Source organism: Mesoplodon bidens, assembly GCF_964165515.1.
Source record: "Mesoplodon bidens genome assembly, contig: HAP1_SCAFFOLD_224, whole genome shotgun sequence".
NCBI lineage: Eukaryota > Metazoa > Chordata > Mammalia > Artiodactyla > Ziphiidae > Mesoplodon > Mesoplodon bidens.
Genome location: NW_027671696.1, coordinates 404,889 through 430,513, shown reverse-complemented (window position 1 = coordinate 430,513; position 25,625 = coordinate 404,889). Strand labels below are relative to the sequence as shown.

Below are 25,625 nucleotides of genomic sequence, written 5' to 3'. Positions count from 1 at the left end.
CCGTTGTGGAGCACAGGCTCCGGATGCACAGGCCCAGCAGCCGTGGCTCACGGGCCCAGCCGCTCCGCGGCATGTGGGATCATCCCGGACCGGGGCACGAACCCGTGTCCCCTGCATCGGCAGGCGGGCTGTCAACCACTGCGCCACCAGGGAAGCCCTTCCCTTTTTTGCATAGTGGTCCCTGGAGCACAATTTGGGAGGGGCTGCTTCCCGGGCAGATGACAAGAGGGCCCCCTCCCCTGTTCCTGGGGTTGCCAAATTTAGCAAATGAAAATCCAGGACAATTTCAGAGCAACAATGAATACGTTTTAGTATAAGCACGCCCCATAAAATATTTGAGGCATACTTACACTTTTAGTGCTCATTGTTTACCTGAGATTCCAATCTAACCAGGCATCGGTATTTAATCTAGCATCTCAACCAGGACACTTGTAGGGAAAAGGCTCACACAGGCCTGGGGCTTCGCCAGGGCTGGAGGGGACCCCACACTTCCACCATCTGGGTCTGGGTCCCCCCCCACAACCACCCAGGAAACAACGGGCGGGGGGGCGCTCAGCAAGCCCCTCCTCTCCCTCAGCTTCTGCAGAACAGGCAGGTCAGGTGGGTGATCTCACCTTCTCTTACTTCTGGGACTTTTCTGGGTGTAGCCCCTGATCCCACGTGGGGGCCTTTAGGAACAACCCCTGGGGATGGTCTAGTGAGTTGCGTTCCCGGTGAACTCGGGTCCGATAATGATCGGGAGTCCTGGAGGCACCAGCAGGCGCCCGGAAAAGCAGCCTCAATAAATGCAGCCCAGGAACCCACGTCTGCGCCAGTCCCGGCAGGGAGCTGCTCCTCCCGGGTCCTTCCCGGCTGGTCCTCTCAACACTGCGAAGACCCTCTGGCCACCTTCCCGCACAGGCAGCCTCCACCTTATTCTGGAAGTTCTTCCCCAGTCTGTGTCATCATCTTGAAGTCGCCTGGAAGAAGTGAAGTCACCCACTCTCCACCCAGAGCAAAGACAGGCCGTCAAGAGGGGGGCGGTAGGTGGGGGCCCAAAAGGCTTCGTGAATTCGCAGATTCCCGGGCCTGCCCCTAGACCCCCAGGTTCAGACTCTGCCCAAGAATCTTCATTTTAACACCAGGTGGTTTGGAGTCAGCCTAAAGCTTGAGAGGCCTGGTCTGGGGTTCCTCAGGAGCCAGCTGCCCCTTTGTTCCAAGCCAATGGGGACCAGGAGCTTACAGACTCAAGGGAAGGGCAAGGCCCCATGTGGCCTGTCGATGGGCAGGAGGTGACATCACTGGGGCCTCGGGCCACTTTGGATGGACCCTCCCATGTGCCCAGACCAGAGGGTCCCAGGAGGCTCAAGGCAGAGGTGCTATGAACAGAAGTCCCAGCCGTGGAGCAGGACAGTTTGGCACGAGCAGACTCCCCGACCCTCACCCCGTAGCCCGGCTCTAACCCCTCTGCTGCCCCACTGGATGTGTGATGTCCACGTCACCCAACCACTCTGGCTTGTGTCCTCAGCTATCAAGTGTGGGTGCTCATGGCACCAACCTCGTGGGGGAGGGGCGTGAAACGGGAAGATGTTAGCGCAGGGCCACTGGGGCCTTGGCACACAGTGGGTGCTGAGCACGGCCTGTAGCGGCTTGTCCTTAGTGACGAGTTACAGCCCCGCAGGTTTGGGACTAAGGAAGCCCGGCCGCTAGGACGGTGTGGGCAGCTGGAAAGAGCAGTGACTGAGACAGGACTGATGCCCCTTGCAGCTGCCCACTGTACTGACCGGCTCCAGGGTGACACCCAGGCCCCGCGCTGAACCTGGGAGCGCCGACACAGGGCAGGACAGGGCCTTGCCCAGAGCACACGCACACCCGCTCCCAGCTGACCCAGTCCCCGGTGGCTGCCTGCCTGTCCCTTGGTCACGCCTGCCTGTCCCTCGGCTCGTCTCTCCCTTCTCTCCCACGATGCTCTGCAAACTGGGCAGAGCTCTCCCGTGCGCACTTGGTTAGCTCTCCACCTGTAACTAACCGGCTGATCGGAAACTTCTCAAAGGAGAACGGCATGGGGGACACTGCTAGCCTCCTGCAGGCCGTGTCCACCCCCGCCGGCTCAGCGTCCCTTGGCTGGACCCACCGGCCACCCCTTCTGTCCACTGCCCTTCTGTGCTGTCTGTGCGCGCATACACGGTGTGGACGGGCGCGCTCATGGACGCCTGGGCGTGCACGAACACTGTGGATACGCAGGCGTGTCTGCACACATATGCACATATGCTTATGCACACATGCACACGCACACACGCCTTTCTCAGCCCGCGCAGTTCATCGGAGGGTCGCACCCGGCCGCACAGAGCCCAGCGCACACGCGCGTCCGGCCGGAGAACCACGCGCCCGCAGCCATGGGGAGGCACCGCGTCACCGCATCGGCCCGAGGCCGCATGGCCCCACCGTCTACACTGCGGGGACGGCCAGCACCCGAAGCATCGGATTTAAATCTCAAAGCTCTAGGGAAAGGACGGACGGGAAAAGCAGAAGCCGGCTCCGCGCAGACTCTGTCCAACCCCGGGGCTCGAACCGTCGGCTCAAATATGGCGCGGAGCGGGCAAAGAGCATGCGCGGAAGACGAGTGGCGTAGGCTGGGAGCATGCGCAGACCGCGCCCCGGCTCCCGCCGCACCCACAGTTCCAAGCGCAGGGCCGCGTCCGGAAGTCCGTGGAGCGACTCTTCCTTCCTCGTCCTCTGATTCGCTACCAACCACTTCCATTTCCGCAGAAAGTTCCGAGCCATTTCCGCGAGGCGTGTCGCTGTAGGAAGTGCGCGCCAACCCTGTTTTGTTTCCGGGGGAATCTGTTTTCCTGAGGGACGCTCGGAGTTCCGGGTATTCCTCTCAGCCTCTGATTGGCTGGCTTTACGAATATATTAGAACACGAAAAAGAAGTTTTTTCATCGCGCTAAAATAATATAGAGACTTAGAAAGGACTTATTTGCGGCTCTCCGTTGGACGCGACCGCTTTCACCAGCGTGTCTGAGGCGAGAACCTGAAGTTGCCGTAAGCGAAAGGCGGTACGCCCCTGGGCCCTCAAATAGGGCGCGCGCAAGAAGAAAAGCGTGTTGTATGAAAAGAGAGAAGGTTAGCACTCTCCTTGACAAAGATGAAAGAGGCCTTCGGGCCTGACAACACGCCTACAGTTAAGGCATTGTCACCTACTTCGTGGCATCTAACCACAGTTTTCCGCTGTGCGGACACAAGGGCGTGTGGTGCACGGGGGCACATCGCTACACGATGTGTGCGGCACGTTCCACACTGACACGTGGGCGTGACGCTCGCGGGTGTAGAGGCGGGGTGTGCGACAGAGGGGTCTGTGATACACGGTTGTGTGATACATATGTGTGCTGCGTGGACAAACACTTACGCGACTCTACTTTCTCGGCTCTTTGAGATGCTTGGCCTTTTTTTTTTTACATCTTTATTGGAGTATAATTGCTTTTCAATGGTGTGTTAGTTTCTGCTGTATAACAAAGTGAATCAGCTATACGTATACGTATATCCCCATATCTCCTCCCTCCCTATCCCACCCCTCCAGCTGCTCACAAAGCACTGAGCTGATCTCCCTGTGCTATGTGGCTGCTTCCCACTAGCTATCTATTTTACATTTGGTGGTGTATAGATGTCAGTGCCACTCTCTCACTTCGTCCCAGCTTACCCTTCCCCCTCCCCGTGTCCTCAAGTCCATTCTCTACGTCTGTGTCTTTATTCCTGTCCTGTCCCTAGGTTCTTCAGAACCTTCTTTTAAAAATTCAATATATATATGTTAGCATATGGTATTTGTTTTTCTCTTTCTGACTCACTTTACTCTGTATGACAGACTCTAGGTCCATCCACCTCACTACAAATAACTCAATTTCATTTCTTTTTATAGCTGAGTAATATTCCATTGTACATATGTGCCACATCTTCTTTATCCATTCATCTGTCGATGGACACTTAGGTTGCTTCCATGTCCTGGCTATTGTAAATAGAGCTGCAATGAACATTGTGGTACATGACTCTTTTTGAATTATGGTTTTCTCAGGGTATATGCCCAGTAGTGGGATTGCTGGGTCGTAAGGTCTATTTTTCATTTTTTAAGGAACCTCCATACTGTTCTCCATAGTGGTTGTATCAATTTACATTCCCACCAACAGTGCAAGAGGGTTCCCTTTTCTCCACACCTTCTCCAGTATTTGTTTGTAGATTTTTTGATGATGGCCATTCTGACCAGTGTGAGGTGATACCTCATTGTATTTTTAATTTGCATTTCTCTAATGATTAGTGATGTTGAGCATCCTTTCAAGTGTTTGTTGGCCCTCTGTATGTCTTCTTTGGAGAAATGTCTATTTAGGTCTGCTGCCCATTTAGGGATTGGGTTGTTTTTTTGCTATTGAGCTGCATGAGCTGCTTGTACAAAATTTTGGAGATTAATCCTCTGTCCGTTGCTTCATTTGCAAATACTTTCTCCCATTCTGAGGGTTGTCTTTTCCTCTTGTTTATGGTTTCCTTTGCTGTGCGAAAGCTTTGAAGTTTCATTAGGTCCCATTTGTTTATTTCCATTTCTCTAGGAGGTGGATCAAAAAGGATCTTGCTGTGATTTATGTCATGAGTGTTCTGCCTGTGTTTTCCTCTGAGAGTTTGATAGTGTCTGGCCTCACGTTTAGGTCTTTAATGAGATGCTTGGGATTTTTCAGAATACAAAGTGGATCACAGCTTCCTTGTATGGGCATCATTGCACCTGGGGCAGGTGTGCCTTCACCTCCTCGTCCCCAGCCACAGGGTGGGGGGCAGGGCCGGGGAGCGGACATCAGGACACCCAGGTGGCTTCCACTTCCTGTCAGTGTGTCTCAGCGTGGGAGCAGGAAGGGGGTGGGGGAGGTTAGGCAGGTGACCTGGCGGTCAGACCAGGTCCCGCAGGTGGCCGACGTCTGAGGCCTTGGTGGCTTCAAAGTCTCCATGTGCGTCTCTTCAGCATCACAGACATTCGGGGGACAAATAGTAATTGAGCAGCCATCCTCCGTGGGACACTGATCCAGGTGGGGGAGGAGCCCAGCCCCAGGAGCTCACATCCTGGACCATTCCAGAGCCTTAGTGGACAAATCCAAAGCAGACGACCTCTGTTGGGTGAGCAGCAGGCACGAGTGGTCAGGGAAGGCGAGGCCAAAGATGCCCTGAACCAGGCTCCCCCTTTATGTCCAGAGCACAAACTGCTGCGAGTTTCAAATGCAGGGCTCATTTAAGGACCCAGTTAAAATGATGGTCAAAGTAAATAGAAGCAACCTGACCAACGATTTAAACAGACAGGGGTGGCGGTCAGTCCACTCCGGCTCTCAGGAAACGGGGAGACGGGAAGGTGCTCGGCAGCCCCTCGGAGGTGCAGGCAGCAAACCCAGACCTGGACACCTAGGGGACGAGTGACCCATTCTCCACAGAGATGCCGAGGGAGAAACGGGGGAACCTGGAGGTTCAAGAAGGAAACACAGGCGGGGGCTTTGCTGGGGCCCGGTTCACACCAAGCTTGTGTACATGTGCGCGGGTGTATACGTACATATGTGTACATGTACCTGTGTGTACATACGTAGGCACGTACACTTTAAGATATTAAGATGACTAGGGAAACCTGGACACTAGATTAAAGAATTCATATTTTAGGTGTGAAAACGGTACTGGGGTAATGCTTTTGGAGAATTATCTTTTAGAGATACCATGAATTCACTGCTTAAATTATAAAACATTGGGGATTTATACTAAAATAACCAGGGAGGGATGCCTGAAACAAGATGTTACAAGTTTTTGAAATCGGATGATAGAACACAGGGATTTTCTCCACTTTTATGTACGTTCGAAATGTTCCAAAACGAAGTTTTTGTTTTTAATATAATAGAAGATACTCCCCAAAATGTTAGTGGTAAGAGGCATCTGGGTGATTTATTATCTTTGCCTTTTCTTTTCCTACTGTTATAATTAGCACAAATATATAATCGTCATAGTAAGAAAATGGCATTTTTTAAAGACCAAGAACCTTCCGCTAGCGCACGTGGCACTGCAGAGCCTGCGCAGCAAGAAGCACCGCCTCGGGGTCCGCCTCCCACTCCGGAAGCCGCTACACGGAAAGAAAGGTAAACAGTTCTCGCAGGGACACAGTTACAAGACAGGAAATTCTTTATTTTCAAAAAGAGAATGTATTTTTACATAAATCTACAACAGAGAATTCAAATGTAGAAAAAATAAACTATATTCAAGGACACGGCACTCTGCACGCACGCCCCTCCCCCTGGGGCAAGTCCGACACCGGAACCAACAAAACCCAAAGAACCTCAAGGCCTCGGAAATCCCGAGGCCAGGCCTCCGCCACCGACGCGGGGCCTCAGCGTCCCCCGTGCGGACGCTGCCGACACGGGGGTCCTTTCACCAGAGCAACTCGCTCCTACGACAGCCAGCGTCCGCACGGCTTCTTCCCACGTGGTGGGGGGGGGAATGGCGGGAGGCTCGTTTCCAGACGCCGGTGCGACTGTCCTCTCTGGGCCACAGTGGCCGCTGGGGGGTGGGCTAGCGCTCCCCCATCTTCAGGGACCCCCGGAGCCCAAGGACTGGCCCCGCCGCCCGGCATCAGGCAGGGGACGTGCCTCCCCAGCAAAGGTCTCGGGGCCGCAGGCGGGATTGGAACCCCAGGGTGGCCTGGCTGCAGGGAGGGGTCCCTCCCTGTGGACGGCACTGCGACAACACTGCCCTGCAGTCCGGTGCGCCCCACACCCCACTCCCGCCGGCAGGAAGAGGCCCCTGACCCAGCAAGCAGAGCCACTGGGTGGGCGAGGAGGGCGGATGACACCCAGCTCCCCACGAGGGGCCGGCTCCCAAGCCCGTGGGTCCCGCGGTTGGTGGCGGGGGCGGGCACCAGCCTGTGCGCCCCAGACCCGGGCCGCCCACACCCCCGCCCTCGCCAGCGTCCGCCACGGTCCACAGGACGACATCGCAGGGTCCCCGGCAGCATCCCAACTAGGCCCCCCATCTACATGCCATTAGCCTGTGGGGCCGGCTGACTCGCCCTCTGCGGCCCCGGACCCCGCGTGGACAAGGGAAGAGTGGGCACATCACTCGGGGGACCTGTCTCGTGAGAAAAATCCTTTCAACCTCCTGCCAACTGTGAGACTTTTCCTCAAAGAGCCACATGGAGGAAAGCTTTGCCTGAGAACTCGGCTGCCACACGCACACACGACCCTCCCTGCATTACAGCCCGAGGGGCTGCCTGTAGTGTGACCACCTGTGGGACAAACGGAAGCCCTGAGTGTGGTCGCCACGCCAACAGCACAGGGGCAACAACCCCAAAACACAGAAGGCTTTTACGCGGTCATCAGTGCACACCGCTCTGCGCTTCCCAGAAAGACTCAAGACACGTGGCTACTGCTACAGGTGGGACAGTGTCTCCAGAGCATCTGCTGAGCACTGACAGGGGCAACCCCCGAGTTCGGGCGGGCCAGGCTGGCGGCCAGAAGCCGTGGTGGCAACACAGCCATGGTCACAGCACTGGCACTGGGTCATAAAATCGCATAAACAGTACAGGACAGTTACTGGAAGAACACACAACTCGTGGTAAATTGAACTTCACCTTTTTGTAATAAAAAATTAATTTCTGTTGACTCTCTTTGAACACAAAACAGACTAGGAACTCTTCCCCAACGGTGAGAGAGGAATTGGCGAGAAACTTCACCAGCAACTTCTAGAACCCTCCAGTGGGAGACACGCCCCAGCCAAGTCGTCTTCAGAGGCGGCTCAGGCCCAGGCCCCTCCGGGCCCTGGGCCTGGACCACAGGAGCCCCTCCGAGAGCTGCACTCTCGCCAACCCAGGTGGGCTTCCTGACAGTCCCTCCGCACGGCGGGCCTAGCAGTCACTCTTCCAGAGCTTGATCGTCTTGTCGTTCTCCAGGGCGGCCGAAGCGATGATGTTCTCGGTCGGGTGACAGGCCGTCGAGATGACAACATCTGGAAACGGGACGGCGACAACCAGTTCATTCCTTGGACCCGGCCCCTCCCCACAGGGCCCCGCCCGTGGTGCACTGAGAGCCCAGGGCCCGAGCAGGAAGACAGCGGGGCACCCAGCCCAGAACCCAGCCCGGAGGCTGGGGCGCCACACGGGCCAGGGGCACAGCTGGGGGGCCGCTGTCGGTCTCACGGTGTCAACACTGCACCCTCTGCACCTGGACCAGAGCCCGGGGCTGCCCCCCTCCACAGCGCTGGGCCACAGGATGCCCCGAGGGGCCAACTCTGCGAGTCCACCAGGGCGGGGACGGCAGATCCCGCGAGCTGCCTGCCTCTTGGGGTCCATCAGGTTAATGTGTTTGTAGCTTTTAAATAAAATGAACCCCAGAATTTTCCCTCTGGCCTGAGTGGCTTCAAATGAGCCTCTGAGCGTCCTGCCCGCACAGCAGAGGAGCAGAAGTTAACAGGCCAACGATGGAGGCCGAAGGCCGGTGCCGGCCTCCAGGGTCAGGCCCTGCTCCCAGGCGGAGCTGCCTTCTTAGGGAAGAGGGTGTCACTCCGATCTGATTCTCAAAGGGCTCAACACCACTCTCCACTGAGCACGGGGGAAGAGCCCCGGAGGAGCCGGAGCAGCCAGGGGGACGGCGGGCGTCCCTGCTCCCCGCCCCACTTCCACGCCTCACCTCCACACGGGACAGGCCACAGTGCCCGCGTGGGCTGTGGGGCCGGGCAGCCCGGCCGATAGGAAGAAGAGGTTAAAGGCTGTGGCCTTGGGATGTGGCCTCAGCCTGCGGGAGCCAGGACCAGACCACCCCCCCGAAAGCAGCCCCAAAACGGGCAGCGTCCCCCAGTCACCCGCAGGCGAGGAGAGGAGGCGGAGCAGGCAGCCCAAGGTGCCCACACGCGCTGGGTCGGGTTTCCCAGGGCACCAGGTGCAGGAGGGCGGCGGCACACATGCCGAGCTCACCTGTGTGGCCCTGAAGCTTCTGTACGATCTCCTTGGTCTGCAGGTTCCAGATGTAGACCAGGTTGTCCTCTGAGCCCGACACAATCCACTGGTCGCAGACGAGGGGGGGAGAACGCGGGGTCAGGGCGCACACGTGGATGGACAGTGCCCTGCACCCCCCGGCACACCCGCCCCCGTGCGGGCCCAGAGCCCCCGCCCTCCCCCCATCGCCATGTTGGACATTTGCCGTCACTCACGGCTCGGCTGCTCGTCCCCGGCAGCTCCTCAGTCTGAGCCTGAGGGTTGGCGAGGGCCACCCACGAGGGACGAGAACCCACCGGGGACCGACTTCCAGGAGGCCTCAGTGTGACAACTGAGCCTGTGGGCCCCCAGCAGCCGGGACAGGACACCCCGAAACAAGTGAGAGTCACCAGCACTTTGTGTGGCGTGACTTCGTTTTGGTTAAAAAACAGGAAATTCCTATTTGTTCTGTGGGTGAGAGCACAAGGCCCGTCTCACGAAGGGGGCGGAGCAGCTCCTGAGCTGGGAGACGACTTACCTTCCCTCCAGTGACAGAGAAATTAGCAAATATGCAGTACTTCTCATTCTTGTGGCCCGTGTACGTCTTCAGGCACTGAAACGGCCAGGGGACGTCTGCTCAGTCACGACCGCCCTGCATGCATCCCAGGTGCTGCCCCCGTCCAGGCATCTTACAGCCGACTGGACGGCTCTGAAGAGCACCGTGACCCCCACCGCACAACCCGCCCAGGTCAGGCTTTAACCTGAGTCGTCAGGCAACGTGCACCAAACCATAGCGACAGAGTTGCTTTCTGGGCCCCTCTGGCCACAGCCCAGGACCCCGCACGACCCCTCCGCGAGCCCACGCCCACCGCTCACCTTGCCTTTGCTGTAGTCCCAGAGCTTCAGCGTGCTGCAAGGCAGAGGGGGAGGGTCAGTGCGCTCCCCCACGGCCGCCCCACCCCCTCCGGGTGCAGGTGCCCCGCACGGCGTCCAGGGACCGTGAGGACACCCGAGCAGAGTGTGGTACCTCCAGGCATTTGTGGGTCAAAGACACTTTTCTAAAGGAAGCTACTCAGTGTCCCTAAGCCGGTAAGGGGTCCTCGCTGCCACCAGAAAGGGACAGGAGAAGCCCCGGCTAGGGCAGTCCTTCCTTCTCCCGTGGGGGCCGACCCTGCAAGCCCACCTGAGGGCAGCCCGCGGGGCACAGGAGGCAGAGCGCCAACCACCTCCCAGGAGGGCGCCCGGCGGCCGGGGACATCTGCCCGGAAGCTTGTCGGGGGAGAAGCAGGGTGCCCGGGCAGACCGGGGAGCACCTCGAGGCCACCGTGCCCGCCACCGCCTCAGACAGGACGGGCCACGGTGACCACGGAGCCAACAACCTGAGATCCAGCCCCCGCACAGACGGGCCCTCGCAGCGTGGCACCCAAGTCCGGAGCCCAGCCCCAGCGGGATGAATCGCCTTCCACGCTGGCATCTGGCCCTGGGGGGCGGCGGCCTGGCCACTCACGCCGCGCCGGGGACGGAAGCACTTACTTGTCCAAGGTCGCGGCCAGGATGTACTTGCCGTTCGGAGAAAACTTCACAAACGACACGGGAGGGTTGTCATCGTCTGCACGGAGCACAGAGATGGCTGCCAGCGGGGCACTGGCTCTGCCGGGAAGGGGGGCTCCCTCACCGCCACCCGGAGAGGCCACCGCCACCTGTGCCGACACCGCCCCTCGCGGGCGTCCCCCAGGGCCAGCCACCTCCCTCACCCGCTGCTCGTGCCAGTGTGAGAGCCGGTTCTCCCAGTGACCCCGTGACACTAGGACTTCAGGAGCGAAGGCCCTGCGGCCAGTCGGCCTCGGGATCGCCTTCCTCACAGGAGAGAGCTTGCAAACACCCAGCTAAACCGAGAAACTATCCCCCTGAGAACACAGGGGCTCGGGCGGGCGCTCTCCGGTTGCATGGTTATAGTGGAAGGCGCGTAATTTCTCCCTGGAAAGCACCCTGGTGACGTCACAGTGCACCCTTGCTCCCGACACTTGGGGTCAGAGCGCACGCCCTGGAGTGGCCCTGGGAAGGCGGGTCAGAGGCCCTGCCACCCTCTCGGCTGCTGGCACGAGAGCACGCACCCAGGAGGCGCTGGGGCTCCGTGACGGTCCCACGCCTCCTCGGGAGGCGTGTGTCCCAGCCTGAGCGAGGAGAGCCCTGGGCGCGTGCCCTGGTGGGGGGCCGGCGTGGCCACGTGTCCCGAGCACCAGGCGGGGAGCGGCACGCGCGTCACCACCCCGGGAGGCCCAGGCCTGCCCCCCGCGCACCGGCGGCCTCTGCTCCCTCCGGCTGGTCCCAGCCACTGAAAACGCCCACGAGAGGCCGGTGAGGGCCACCCGGCCGCGGGGCCACACGGAAGGCCGCACCCCCCCAGCTCGGACGACGGGAGGCAGTGCCCAGAGGTCTAATCAGGCTCCGACAGTGAAGCACCGCGGGGCTGGCCCGTCAACGCCCGAGGTTCTAACACCCTAGACCCGAGGTTAGAAACAGGACGGGACTCCGCTCACCACCACCCCTCCCGGCCCGGCCCCAGACCGCTCGCTGCTGCCGGCTGTCAACCTCTCTGGCCTCGGCTTCCCGCCCAGCTGTGGGGCGGCTGCAGGGACTGCCCGCGCTCGGCCGCCTGGGCACGAGGACACTTCCTGCTGGGCAGAGGTGGCCGCCCAGGCCTCGGGGGGGAAGACAGCGCGACAGACACGGGGAGATGCCGCGGTGGGGGGGAAGGACGCACGTCAGAAGGGTGGCCCCCCTCGCAGAGCAAGAAAACCACAGAGACCACTATGTCCCTCCCCAGTTCTCCTGCTGAAGCCCTAGCCCGGCACCTCGGAGACAGCGCCCTGGAGGTGGGCTAAGTTAAAATAAGGCGGGGGGCGGGGGAGCGCCCAAGCCAGTCTGACTGGCATCCCTGTCAGAGCAGGAGGTGGGGACGGGTCTGTGCTATTGAAGCCGTGCAGCCACGGTGTCCTGTCACGGTGGCCCCGGTGCACTCTCACAGCCACGCTTGTTCCCAGGACAGCCGGGGACAGGAGGCTCAGGTAAGCGCACCGCCCCGGCGACCCTGCCTGCTCAACTCAACACTGCAAAGACCTTCCCCCCAGTCAGTGACGGGACCCCTCCAGGGCTCCATCTCTCCCATCACCTTCCCAGGCCCAAGGCCATCCTCTGGCCACACGCCCAGCAGCACCAGCTGCCGCCCAGACCACGCTGTCCCTCCACTCCCTGCCGCCCTCCCCTCCTCCCCAAGGCACAGCCCAGCCCCATGTGCAGACACCTCGGGGCCCCTTGCCCACTTCCCCCCCCACCTCTGCACCCCCAGCAGACAGGGCTCACGGAGAGCAGGGGCTCGACCCCATCTGCTCAAGGAATGACCCAAGCGGAGGGTCCCCAGGCCTGGGAGGAAGACAAGAAGACAAGGGTCTGCTGAGCACGGGGGGAGTCCGAGGGTCTCGCGGGTCCTTCAGAGGACACCGCTGGGCAGCGCCACGCCAGGCCAGAAGGCAGAGCCAATCAGGAAGGAGCGGATGGGAGATGGAACCGGTCAGGAGAGAAGGAGCCCTCCCAGAGGGAGCAGGTCCAGCGGGGAGAAAGGGAGGCTTCCGGAGAACCACAGACAGAGGGCAGGAAGCATGGGAGAAGCTGTCACAGCCAACGCGCGGCAGACTGTCCCTGGGGACACGGCCCCCCTGCAGGCAGGCGGCGGCAGTACTCACCGATCAGTGTCTTCAGGCACTGGCCCGAGGCGGTGTCCCAGATCCGGCTGCAAAGCAACGGGCACAGCAGGTGACTACAGGCGGCTCTCAATGCAGACGTTTCAGGACCAATCCACAGGCAGTCCTATCTCGTTTTTCCAGTCATCGTTCACAACCACTCCCTTGAGTCCTGGGGACCAGAATGGGCGCGGCACGTGCAGAGTGCACGCGTGTGCTCTTGCCGGAGAGCGGAGAGCGTGCTCGGCGACAGGCGGGACGGCCCAGAAGGGAACGCCGGGCCCTCCCTGTACACCCACGGCTGCGAGGCCAACAGCCCGACCTGCGTCCCTGCAGGGCTCTCCACGCGCAAACACGCCAAGCACACGGCCCCTGGGGCAGAGTGTTTTTTATAAAAACGGGATATCGGAGGCACTTTTCTGGACGTCCTCTATTCAGGAGCAAGAGAACCCACTCAAAGAGCCACCATTCCCCAACGGGATGCACCAGGCATCCCGTCGCTGCAATCTCAGTGTTTCTGTGATTTCTGCCAACACAACGCCCTGTTTTGGGAACCGTGGCGGTGTATTCACGCGGACACTTCTGGAGCACAGATGCCCAGCGATGGGGGCGGGCGTTGGGTCGAGGGCACGCGGGTTTTACAGGTGACGGGAACGCAGGGGTTATCACCCAAGTGTTCACTGTCCCACCTGCGGCCCTTCGGAGCCAATCCCGCCCTGGGGGACGCAGTAACGGTGTCTCGGGTTTTAACACCCAGAAACAGCACTCCCCCACTCACTGTTTGTTTTCTTAATTCTACTGGCAGAGAACTCAGTTTATGCTTCTCTAAGAATTTTAAATTAATTTTATCTAGTTGGAGGGGTTCTCAATCGAACCACTTACAACGTATCAGCCCAGGAGACGGGTGTTCCCCACCGCCAGGATGAGGACGTGCCTGGTCCCGTCCCTCCCTCTTTGCTTTGTGTCCCTCTAGTTACATTTCACCATTTCCTGCATACAGGCCTTGCTCTCTTGTTAATCATATTCTAAGTACCCCCAATGCTTTTGTGACTCTTATGGGGGGAACTTGTTCTCATCCACTAACTGGCAGCTCCCAGGATAGCGAAAAACTGTCAATTGCAAACAGTGACCTCACCAAATGCTTGTCCGTTTTGTAACTAGCAGGCTTGGTGGCTCAGAGCCTGGGTTCCAGAGCCCGAGGTGTGCTCCAGACCCTGGCTCTGTCGCTGACCAGCTGGGGGATGGCGGGCAGGGGCTTATCCCTGCCTCAGCTTCCCAACCGAGGATCGGGGATGGCGACCATCCAGTACCCGAGTCACAGGACGGTTATGAGGCTTAAATGAGTCCCTATTTGTAAAAGTACTAACACGTGACTTTTAAGTTTTAAAAAACATCCCGGGCTTCCCTGGTGGCGCAGTGGTTGAGAGTCCGCCTGCCGATGCAGGGGACACGGGTTCGTGCCCTGGTCCGGGAAGATCCCACATGTCGCGGAGCGGCTGGGCCCGTGAGCCACGACCGCTGAGCCTGCGCATCCGGAGCCTGTGCTCCGCAACGGGAGAGGTCTCGGCAGTGAGAGGCCCGCTACCGCAAAAAAACAAAACAAAACAAAACAAAAAACATACAAATGTACCACCTACAAAGAGATAAGTCTCTATCCAGTTTTCACACAATGACTTTATCTTCTTATCACGTTAGCTAGAAATTCCAAATAGCACCAAATGCTAAAGGAGATGGGCATGACTTCTGCCCGATTTCAGCAGAAATGGATTTAGCACGTTACCACTTACTATAAACATGATTATTAAGTTTCTGTTAAACGGTCTGTGATACTGGCGTATTTTGCTAGAGTTTTTATTAGGAATGGCTGCTGGATTTTATCAGGTGCCTACCTGACTTATACCGGTAAGAAAATTATATGGATCTTTGCCTCCAATTTCTTGGTATAGTTATTAGATTTTCAATTTCCTATTGGTTGGTACATTACTACAATCGTCTCATGACTCAAAAACCCCACTTGGTCACGAAATACTATTTTTCCACACACTGTGGACTCAGTCTGTAACATTGTCCTGGGGGTTGTGTGGCCTCAAGATTCACTAGTGAGGTGTCCTCCGTGGCTGTCATTTTTGGACTAGCAAGCAAGCTGGCGAGTTAGGTCATGCTGGACCCAGAAATGAACCAGGGGGCTCCCCATCCTGTCCTGTGGTCCAGTTCCAACAGCCTTAGAAGTTTCTGTTATTTAACTCAATTCCAGTGTAAAATCATAGGACCCATATAGTTTTCAGACCTTTAATCACTTTTTCCAATCTCTGCCATGGTGACTCCCTTCCTCAATTTAGGAAGTATGAATTAATCCCCGTCTAAACATCCTGCTCAGAGGTGGGCCAGGCATCCTCCTGCTCGTCCCTCATCCCCCCGAAACTGCTCTTTTCCACCCCCTTTTTATTTTTTTATTTTTTGGCCACGCCTCGCGCCTTGGTTATCAGCTTCCCAACCAGGGATTGAACCCGGGCCACGGCAGTGGAAGCGCGGAGTCCTCACCACTGGACCGCCAGGGAATCCCCATCCCCTCTAATTGAGTCTTGCCCTTTTCTGCTCTTTTTCCTTACTTAGGTTTATAAAGGCTGACCACTTCATTGGCCTTATTAAGAATACAGCTTATGTAAATTCTCCTGTCATTTTCCCCTTTCTCCACCTTTTAACTTTACAACTTTCCTCTCCTCTTACTTTTTTTTGGCATGCTTTTCTTTCCCCTGATTTCTTTAGAAACCTTTTAGAGGCGGTCCACAAGGAATTCTGAGAATGTGCCACACGCTTAGGAAAACTAGCACTTCTGTTTACAGGACACACTTTACTCCTCTCAGGTAGCAAATACACAGCCTGTGGCATCGTGCAGCCCTGCTGAGTCCCAAGCCCCCTGCTGTCAAAGTCAAAGCGGCACGTTGAACTCATTCACCAACGTTTCAGCTCCCTATATTTCCAGTTTCTCCAAGGCAGCTTTGGGCTGCCATGGGGCCTGGTGCCTGAGCTTTCTCAGCCTTCCCGTCAACTCTACCCGGTGGTTCGTTTCCGTCACCGTCTCCCTGGCTGATACTCTTGTCTCTGCTTCCCATCTGCCCAACCCCACTTGCCCACGCTTCTTTTCCGAGCCTTGACTCATCACTTCGTCTTAGGTGTGTTTCTTGAAAACAACAAGAGTCAGAAGGGCTTTTAACCCAAACCTGACAGCCTTTCTTGAGGGTGTTCAGGCAGCCCCGCCACGGTAGCACCCAGCAAGTACCCTGAGCTCCGTTTCTTCCACGGTATTTTTACACGTTATCACTTATGTTACTCGAGTTTCTCTATTTTATTTTCACTAAATGTAGACAAATTTCTAGCCACACTGTCTTTCTCCCGCGTAGCTGGGAAGTCCTTCTCGGGCCATCGGTCTGGCCGGTGGCTGCTGCCGCCCCATCCCCTCCCCAGGGTCCCCTCCCCGGTAACCAGGTGAGCTGTGACACGCAACCTTCCAAGCCCAGATACCTAATGCTTTATACCCACGTGTGCCCAGTTAAATTTAAAACGTTTATTTCCGCATCTTCCCTCGTGTCTCTTAAAGAATCCAGAAGGCACTTACACTAGCAGCGCCAAGGCCACGAGCGTGATCCGCTTAGACTGGATGTTCTGCAGGAGACGGTGCCCCCTCCACCCTTCCTCCTCACCCTCCGTGACGGGACCTGTTTTCATACACCTGTTCAGGACCCTGACGGCCCCGACGGGACACTCTCGGACGTTCACGGCAGCACACCTTTCTTCCACCTCCCCACCAGCGCCACGAGCTTGGGAGGCGCACCCTTCGGGGTCCACGGGGAGCCACGTCCAGGACGGCAGTGCCTCCCCGCGTCTCTGGCTGGGGCCTCGCTGCTGACAGGAGCCCGCTCTCCCGGCCATGCTCACCGCCACCCCGCCTGCCCAAGCCCCTCGAGGCAGAGGCTTCCGCTGGACGCCCAGAGGCACAACGGTGCAAGGGGAGGCCGTTAAATGCTTGCTGACTCAACGAAGTAAAGCTCTTTCACTTACCAGAGACCATCGTAGCTACTTGAAACTATCAAGGATCCATCACGATTAAAATGAACCTGAGGATGAAGGAGCGGGAGGGGGGAAAAGAAACTTACTTTCAGAGCATCAACACAGACTGCGCCTCACCTGGACGGCCTTCCGTTCACCGGCCCCCGACAAAGGGACACACACCCTGCTGCATTCTGAGTGAGCTTTAAGTTCTGATTTCCCAAGGATTCTAACGTAGACCACAAGCAATGTGGATAAAATGGTCATTTTTACCTGGTGTCTCAAGTAACCGTCAGTCTGTTTCACGATGGAAGACTGAACCACAGAAAGCAAACCAACCCTGAAACACGTCTTTAGTATTTAAATCACTTACTACAAGACGCACCACTGAAGAGTAACAGACTCGACCGACCCAGACCTGCTGGCTCCGTGGAGAGGCCCCACTGCCCAGAGCGTGTCTGTGGACCCACACGGCCGTGGGGGCAGGAGGACCAGGGCTTCCCCGACTTCCATCGAACAAAGCAGAAGAGTCAGGAGAAGGATGCCCACTTATTCAGAAACTCCGGAGCTTTCCCACCCGCATAACCCTGCCAGCTGAGCACCCCCAGAACCACAAGACGGCCAGGTTACTGCTCCGAGGGCCCGGACACCAACCCCTGGGACACTCGAGCTCTGCAGACGGGGCAGGAACAAGATCCAGGCTGCTCCAAACTCTGTGCCTGGGAAGAGGTGCGATGTCCAGATCAGGTGCCGGGCCCAGAAGCCGACCTGTGATATGTCCACACCAGTTATTTTATCTGAATGCCTAACTGCCCACCACAGAGACAGGCGAGATACACCTTCTGATAAAGAAATGGCAACGTGAGCGGTCCCTTCCTCCTAAGTGGTTTGCCATTGGGTTTGTCCTCTTTCTTTTTTCCAGCTGAATCTCAGTGTATACAGAAGGAGTCGCAACGTCCGAAGTGACATTTCATCATAAATTCCCGTCGTTTTCATTCGAGTCCTCGGCAGGAAAAGCCTTTTTACGACACCCCCGCTCCCCACTGGAATGCCCTCTTTCCTGCTACGTGTGATGCCTGTCCCATGGGGGGTCGCGCCCCAGGTCAACCTCTCGGGGACGGGGCTGGGGCCGCCCGCCTGCCACCACAGTTCAGACCAGCGTCTGGTCCTCACACCACTGACACACGGTTCACATGCTCCGTTGCTATGGGCTGTCCTGTGTAGCAGCTCCCCCGCCCTTGACTCACGACATGTCAGTACCATCTGGTTGTTGACAACATAAATGTCTCCAGACGGTGCCAGGTGTCCCCAGGGGACAAACCCACGTGTAGCAGAAGCACCTGGAGGGCTTGTCAAAGCCCAGCGCTGGGCCCCGAGAATCTACATGTCTTGCACAGTCCCAACAGAGGCTAGTCTGGGGACCACGCTTGGAGAACCACTGTCCAGACTGTCGAGGGGCCCGTGATGGAGCCACGTGTGCCATCTAAACTTCTTAGCCACTGCAGTAGGGAAGTTAACAGGTGAAACAAACCTGACAGGTTTCTACTTAACCCAATATACCTGAAATGCTACTTCAACACGTAACCGGTGCTAAAGTTATAAACGAGACACTGTACGTTCTTTCCCTTACACTGGACCTTCAGAAGCTGGAAGCTTACATACTGCCCACTCCTGCATGTCTCAGCCTGCGGTGCTACCTGTGTGGCTGGCAGCCTCCGCGTGGCTGGCGTGGCCCGTGAAGAGCCGCTGTCACTGTCCTCATCCTACGCCCCCGGCGGTGCTCACGGCGCCCCCCCCCAACCTGAGCCACGTGCTTGTCAACCTCCCAAAGCCGGTTTCCCTAAAACTCACAGCAGCGGATCTCATCACACTCATCCCTCTGAACCTGCAAACTATGATCTGATCAAAGCCCCTTCGCTGGGTGATGACGAGCTGACATGGGGCCCCAAAGCCTGCCCCACCAGGGCCACGCTCTGCTCTGTTCCAGCCACGTCCAGACAGCACCGCCGGCACACCAGCGTGCAGGTGTGAGGGGCAAGATGGCCAGGAAGTCAGTGCCACCCAGAAGGAAGCGGGGGGCGAGACAGACCCCAGTGGGGACGCCAAGTCTCGACTCAGACGGACAGCCGCTGAGCTCTCTGGAGGTGACACCTACAGGCGCACCGAGGAGGGAGAGAGTGGGCAAGTGAGGCAAATGCAGAGGCCAGCAGCTGCGGAGAGGGGGCGGGATGGATGAAGGGCACAGCAGGGACTTCAGGAAAGCACTGACACGGGGGAGTGCAGGCAGGGGTCAGCAGCTGGACTCAAGGGGGCGGAAGACCGCAGGAAGCCCACACACCCCGAGGGCTCTGATCCAGGACTGGCCTCGCAAAGGCTGACCACTCGCAGACCCGGTGCTCCCCCAACACCTGCCCGCAAACGCTGTGGCACAAGCGTGCAAGGCTGTTCAACAGACGTGCACTGCACTTCTCTCCATAAAGTGCAAGTCACAAGCCAGCATCCACGGGGGGATGACAGAGAATGTCAAGCACCTGCAGGCACAGAGCCGGAAGGTGCCCGAGACCTTTCCGCAGTGCACAAGCTGGAACAGGATGCCGCTGTCTTGTAGCACCACCGCCATCCAACGAGAGGGGGTGGGCTGGGAAACACGCACTTAAAAAACCAAAACACCCAGACGGTAGCTGCCAGCTGCGCGCAGTTGCCTCTGAGGATGGGAGCTCAGGAGACTCTGATTTGCTATGCGCTACGTTGCCTCTTGCCTTTTTTAAAATAAGCACACGTCACTTTTGTAAGAAGCAAAGACTTTAAAAATCCTACCATCGTTTGCGATCAGAGCCCCATCCCTGACCACTGCAACACAGACAGAACTCTTTCAACTCACGGCCCTCACTCCTTGTGTCTCCTGGTTACTTCACACGTGCCCATTTGCGGCATGTCTGGAAGCCAGCTCGGCTCAGACCGGGCCCCCAGCGTGGAGGACAGAGGGGCGACGGCACAGGCTCAGGAGGGCCCGGAGCCCAGACGGCAAGGGCGCCTTCCCCGCAGCCGCAGGCACCGGCCGTGACACAGGGCCAGCACTGCGCCAGGCAGCTTCGACCAGCACACGTTACGTGTCCCCCAAGGGGTCAGGACTCTGCCCACGGCCTCCGCTGGACAAAGGCCTTCCAAGGCTGAAGCCACTTAAAGTCACTCACCTCCACAATTCTAGAACCTGAGGAGGACCATCTGCTCAGTAACAGCGAACAAGCTGTTTATACGTGACCCCTTCCACTTTTCAAAAGGCAAACTTGGCTAAGGAACCACTTCGGGCTCTTTGCTGACAAAGAAATACTTTGGCCGTTTGTAAATGGAGCCGTTTATGACACGCATGTAGTTTAACCCCTGCCTGTTCATCCTGCGCACTGGCGGCAGCCTTGGACCGCGCGTGCAGCACGCTCGCGGGGTCCCACCTTCCCACCGCCTCACCCATGACTGGGCCACCCGGACCCCAGGGCCCTCTGCCCACCCACCCAAAGGTGGCTCCACGCGACACCCACGCTGCCCCCGCCTGTTCTGTAAGCCTCCGTGCAGGGACGCCTCCCCGCCCCGCCTCCCATAGGCACGGGACCCTGAGCCCAGTCTCCGCTCATGGCCCTGCTGTCGGGCGAGCGACGCGAACTGGCTGGGCGGGGGGGACTCACAGCTGAGACGGGGTCCGAGTGCGCGGGCAAGGTCTTGAGGCACTTCCCCGTCTTCACGTCCCATATCCTCACGCTTTCGTCAAACTGGAGACAGAGGGGCAGGTGGCAGTGGTTCTCCGGGGGGACGGAGGTGACAGACTCGCTGTCCCCCGAGCCCCCAGAGCAACCCAGGACGGCCCCCCGCTCACCCCCGCCCCTGGGGAGGCCCCAAACTCACAGAGCCCGAGACGATGAGGTTGGACTGGGGGTTGAAGTTACAGCAAAAGACGTAATTGCTGTGTCCCTTCAGGGTTTCCAGACACTTTCCCTGAGAGGAAGTATTGTGAGACTAAGTCATTCCCAGTAGTTATTTCTTCAAATATCGGCTAAACCCATCAGCACCTGACCCGCCACAGCTGTAAAGCCCCTCTGACAACAAGCACGGCTGCTCCCCAGACGCAGTCCCACCCCAAGCCCCTTCCCCAAACGCACACGCTTCCCAAGGAGGGGCCCGTGCGGCTTACCGAGCTCACGTCCCATATCTTCAGGGTTTTGTCATCTGAGGCAGAAACAAGGAGGTTAGAATCTGAGGACCAGGCCACATCAGATATTCCCTGGGGGAGGAAACACACGGTCACTATCTGAGCAAAATGGGATTAGCCAGCAAAAGTCAAATCCTCAACGTCCAACTGAACATAACTAAGCAAGTCACTCCCTCTAGTTCGTGCTGACCATATAGACTGAACCCGCAGGCCGGGCCCAGAAGCCTGTACTCCGTGGCTCTGCCAGGCCTCACAGTTGGGCAGAAACTCATCTGGGGAGGTCAAAACGATCTGCTTGAAAAACAAGAGGCGGGCTTCCCTGGTGGTGCAGTGGCTGAGAATCCGCCTGCCAATGCAGGCGACACGGGCTCGAACCCTGGTCCGGGAAGATCCCACATGCCGCGGAGCAGCTGAGCCTGCGCGCCACAACTACTGAAGCCCGAGTGCCTAGAGCCCGGGCTCCACAACAAGAGAAGCCACTGCAATAAGCCTGCGCACCGCAACGAAGAGCAGCTCCCGCTTGCCGCAACTAGAGAAAGCCCCTTCACGGCAGTGAAAACCCAACGCAGCCAAAAATTAATTAACTAATTTTTAAAAAAACCAAGAGGCAAGTAACTATCCCAAAAATTGGGGGCAGGGAGGTTCAATCTTAACCTGATAAGCCCGGGAGATGGGCCCCAACCCACGTCCAGCAGCAACTTCGGCCCAGGGTTGAGACCTACCAGCTTGTGACCCAAGATGGTTTTCTCAAATTTCCCGTCGTATGCTCCCCAAATCTTAATGAGTTTATCTGCAGCTGAAAGAAAGGAATGAAAAGCAACCGAGGTCTCCAGTCATCCAGGGGCCAAAATCTGGGCTGCCCGCAACACAGGCCTCCCATAGGGAGCCGCGGTCCTCGGCACCCACCCCCAGGCCTCCCCCCTGGCCTGGGCCCGTCCCTTCAGAGTCACAACCGGCACGGGCACGTCAAGGGGACAGGCAGGGAAGCCCCAGGGGCACTTACACGAACTCGCCAGCCACTCCCCGTTCGGGCTGAACTTCACAGAGGACACGGCTTTCGTGTGCCCGGCCAGGGTGAACTTCAGAGCGTAGTTCGGTTTCACAGGTGTGGGCTGTTAAAGAGAGGACACGTCAGCGAAAAGTAACCACCACTGTCCAAACCCACCGATCGCCGGCGTGGAGCTGGCGCCCAGGCCGAATGTCACGCTCACACCTACCCTGTGACGGCGCTTCCCAGAGCCCTCGTCCACCGGGGTGCACCTGCCTAAACCCGGGCTTCGAGTGCCCCTCACAAGCCCTGCCTCTCCTGAAGCCCCGTCACCCAGGCCGCCCTCCAGGCAGTCCCGGCAGTGCAGCTGGAACCTCCGGCAGCCCCAGCCCTGTTTTGGCAGCCCATCCACCTGAGGTCAGGCTCCCCAACGCACACCTGAAGGCCTGTGCCCTTGGTGAGAGGCCCACCTGCGGTCTACAGGAGGGGTCTGCACACCGCCCTCCGCAGGAAACTGTGCAGGCCAGGGGCAAGGTGCTGAACAAGAGGCGTTTCCCGGGTCCCACACAGACTCTTACGATCAAGACCAAGGATGTGTACTGCTGGTGAAGCCCCCTCCCCAGGTGACAGGTTGGGAATCCCCGACACGGCCCACAGTCAGCATTGGACTGGCTGGGAATGTAGTTTGGAGTAAAAACTGGCAATATTTAAGTGTGTGTGTGGAGGGAACAGAGTTCCGGGCTTGAAATATTTCCGAGGGTCTCCCAGCCTTCGTGCCCAGGAGCCCTCAGGGACGTGCCTTGCTCTGCGTGGCCGATGACGACGGGGTGGGCTGTGCTCGGGCGGCCTCAGCCTCGGGCTTCTTCTCCTCGGTTGCCATGGCTCTGCAGCCCACCAAGGCAGGGCGACGCAGGTAGAGCGTTCACAGCTCCGAGTGGAGGACGCACAGTGGCAAGGGCTGTCTGCTAATCCAAACCTACAGTGGGGGACCGAGGCCAATAAACCACACTTCAAAAATTAATTTCCAGGAAAAAGAGTTTTAAAAATCTGACCACCTCACTGAGCTCTGCAGCAGGTGCCGTTCCAAATTAAGCATCCTCTGCACGTAACTCCTCGCTAGTCCTTTGCAGGTACTGTGCTGCTCTCGTCCCTTCTGTGATCAGAGTCCAAGACCCACCTTCAGGGGTGCTTCCTATTTTGTTACCCACATGTCTGAAATGCAGCACAGTCCAGGCAGACAAAACGTAATTCTCTTCAAGGAGCCCTTGATACATTTTTTAAAAAAAAAACAAATCAAAGACTTCTTGTCAGGAAACAAACACGCCAAATTACAGGAGACCGAGCTACAGGGTGCAGAAGTTTGGGAACTCATCCAAATCCTTAAATGCATCCCAAGTGATGCAAAAGCGCTAACAGCCACGTTTGAACACGCAAGAGCAGGCCCCAGTGGTCCACACCTCCCGGGACTCCAAGGTCGCCGCGTGTAGGCTGCAGACACAAGGCTGCTTCCAAAACGCTAACAGCCGGGAGGCTCTCCGTCCCTGGTGAAGCAACGACAAGACGCAGCCGGAAAGCACAGACGGGAGCCGAGTCGCCAGGTGACTCTGAAACAAGGGACGGCGCCTTTCCAGAGAAGCCAAGGCAGCCGGCAAGCATCACCGGCCAGCCACCCCCCAGAAGCTGGGCACCACCGTTAACCCAATGCGGTCACACCTGGTAAATTCTAGCTCGGCGCTTAAAACTGGAAGCTTGCACGGGCTCCTTGTCGCACCAAGGCCGAACAGAAGCCATCAAAAAGAGCACATCCTAAACTCTTCATCCAAGAGCAGGGGAGCGAAATCACAATGCAACACAGCTGTGCAGACAACCCCATGAGGCCACAGCTGGTTACCTGCAGCGAGGATCCCGGCCCAGGAGTGGACCCGGCAGCACTCAAAGCCCAAGCAGTAGGGGCGGGGAGGGGAGGGGCAGGTCAAGAAAGCTGCCGGTGGGGCAAAGTCCTAGCAAAAAGCTGGTGCTCAGGAAACGCTGCCTACCTGGTGATTATCTTTAGCGCAGGCAGGCCGTGCCAATTAACCCAAGTGCTGCCCTCCCCTGGGGGGGCTGGACAGGTGGGGGGAAAGGAGCCAAGGACGAGAGCTGGATGGTCTGTTTCACAGAACCTAGCATCTGAGAAAGGCAGACCACAACTAGGGCTGAGAGGAGGGAAGCCCGGGGCCCGTCCAACCTAAACACCAGTGGGAACTGAAGAGGCTCCATCTGGCGTGGAAAGGGCAGCCCAGAGGCCTGAGCAGCTCCTTCTAGAGTAAAAATCAAGACCCACCAGGAGGTGTGGTGTGACTCCCGCAAACGGTGGTCTTACAGGAAAGGTGCCCAACCCCTCCCAGCTCAACCCCTACCCAACACTTCGGCCAGCAAAACATTAACACAAAAAACATCAACACAAAAATTCAGCAAACTTTTAGAAATACAACTTCTCGACTCAACGTTCGGAGCCGCCTCCAGATCACTTGCTACCTACTCCCTCTCGGCACCTAGGTGAGCCACACCACCCAAGGCTAAGCTTCCGAACTTCTTCGGAGAGCTTCGGAGAGAAGCTCTCCCGGGCTGCCGGTAAAATGCATATTACTAGGCTCCACCCCAGAGACTGGGCCCCTGGGTGTGGGAAGACGGGCGGTAACGAGGCCCACTGAGAGCGAGGGAACCCGGCTCTCCGTACCCCACCTGGGTTCTCAGACACGCGGGCGTTCTGGCTTACCTCTCCGCCTCCTACGGGGCCCGGCCAACCTCAGAGGCAGTGTCGACAGCGGACCTGGGCGGGTAGAAACAGGGTGAGGAGGCTACCGGGGAGCATCTTCCACATCCCCCAAAATGGCTCTCGCAGGCCAGACTGGAAGGGCTCTGAGACTCCAGGGCAAGAGCGTGGTGGTCTCTCCCTTCATGCCGGCAGCCCCGCACCCCTTGGGCCCCGGGCTCGCGCGGGGGGAGATGCGGCCTGGCTGCCTCCGGCTGGGGGTGAGCAGCAGGTTAGGGTGAGGGCGCCTCTGCAGCAGAGACGAGCAGACAGCGCGCCACATCCAAGCTCGGCGGCTCAGGGGTCTTTCTCTGGAGACAAAGGGGGGACGCACGGCGGCTGCAGGAGGAAGTCACAGTCCCGGGGCCGGGGGCTTGTCACCTGACCTCTGGGGGCGGGAGAAGCCGGGGGTCCCCGGGACTCGGCGGTCCGTGCGGGTCCGTTTGGGGCTGGTTCGGGTCAGGGGAGGGGGCCGCCGGGGCCCGGTCGCTCGGTGGGGAGGAGGGGCTTAGAGCGGGCGCCCGGAGGCGAGGCAGCGGGCGCGGGGCTTCTGCGCCGGGAGGCCCGGCGGGGCTGAACCGGCGCCGGGCCGGGCCCGCCGGAACACGTGCGGCGGCGGGCAGCGCGGGGGGAGCCAGCGTCGGCCCCGGTCCCGCGCCCCCGGGGCGTGCCTGCCGGCCGGGCGGTCCCCACTTACCTGCCGGGCGGCTGGGGGATGGGGGCGGGCGCCCAAGGCTTCGCGTCGTCCGCCGCCTGGGCGGGAGCCGGGCCGAGCTCAACTAGGCAGTGCGGGGGGGGAACAACAGTGCGCATGCTCGCGCGCGGGGCGGGGCAAACGCACAAAGCCGGCCTCTCGGAAGGCAGCTACGGGGAGCGGAGAGGAGCAGAACGCTTCGGCCTGGCT

General features: G+C 58.5%; 1 protein-coding gene across 1 annotated transcript; it reads right to left on the bottom strand.

The window, feature by feature from the left end:
• Nucleotides 1–7,872: 7,872 nt before the first annotated feature.
• On the bottom strand, nucleotides 7,873–24,776 carry LOC308611144 (WD repeat-containing protein 5-like). The gene is made up of 14 exons (XM_081260039.1): nucleotides 24,686–24,776; nucleotides 22,727–22,903; nucleotides 21,943–22,051; nucleotides 21,662–21,735; nucleotides 20,922–21,011; nucleotides 20,636–20,725; nucleotides 20,419–20,502; nucleotides 16,751–16,806; nucleotides 12,695–12,741; nucleotides 10,485–10,560; nucleotides 9,828–9,861; nucleotides 9,490–9,564; nucleotides 8,952–9,039; nucleotides 7,873–7,987 (listed from the first exon to the last, which is right to left on the bottom strand). The coding sequence occupies exons 2-14, from the start codon at nucleotides 22,805–22,807 to the stop codon at nucleotides 7,887–7,889; spliced, it is 1,005 nt and encodes a 334-aa protein (XP_081116165.1). The 5' UTR covers nucleotides 22,808–22,903; nucleotides 24,686–24,776; the 3' UTR covers nucleotides 7,873–7,886.
• Nucleotides 24,777–25,625: the final 849 nt, after the last annotated feature.

Bases quoted from the DNA above. Each gene is read 5' to 3' on its own strand.
- LOC308611144 (XM_081260039.1), bottom strand. From the start codon at position 22,807: ATGGCAACCGAGGAGAAGAAGCCCGAGGCTGAGGCCGCCCGAGCACAG. The intron at 21,012-21,661 runs GTAGGTCTCAAC...TTCCTCCCCCAG, and splicing joins CCATCTTGGGTCACAAGCTG to GGAATATCTGATGTGGCCTG. The intron at 10,561-12,694 runs GTGAGTACTGCC...TGCTCCGTGCAG, and splicing joins GTGCCTGAAGACACTGATCG to ACGATGACAACCCTCCCGTG.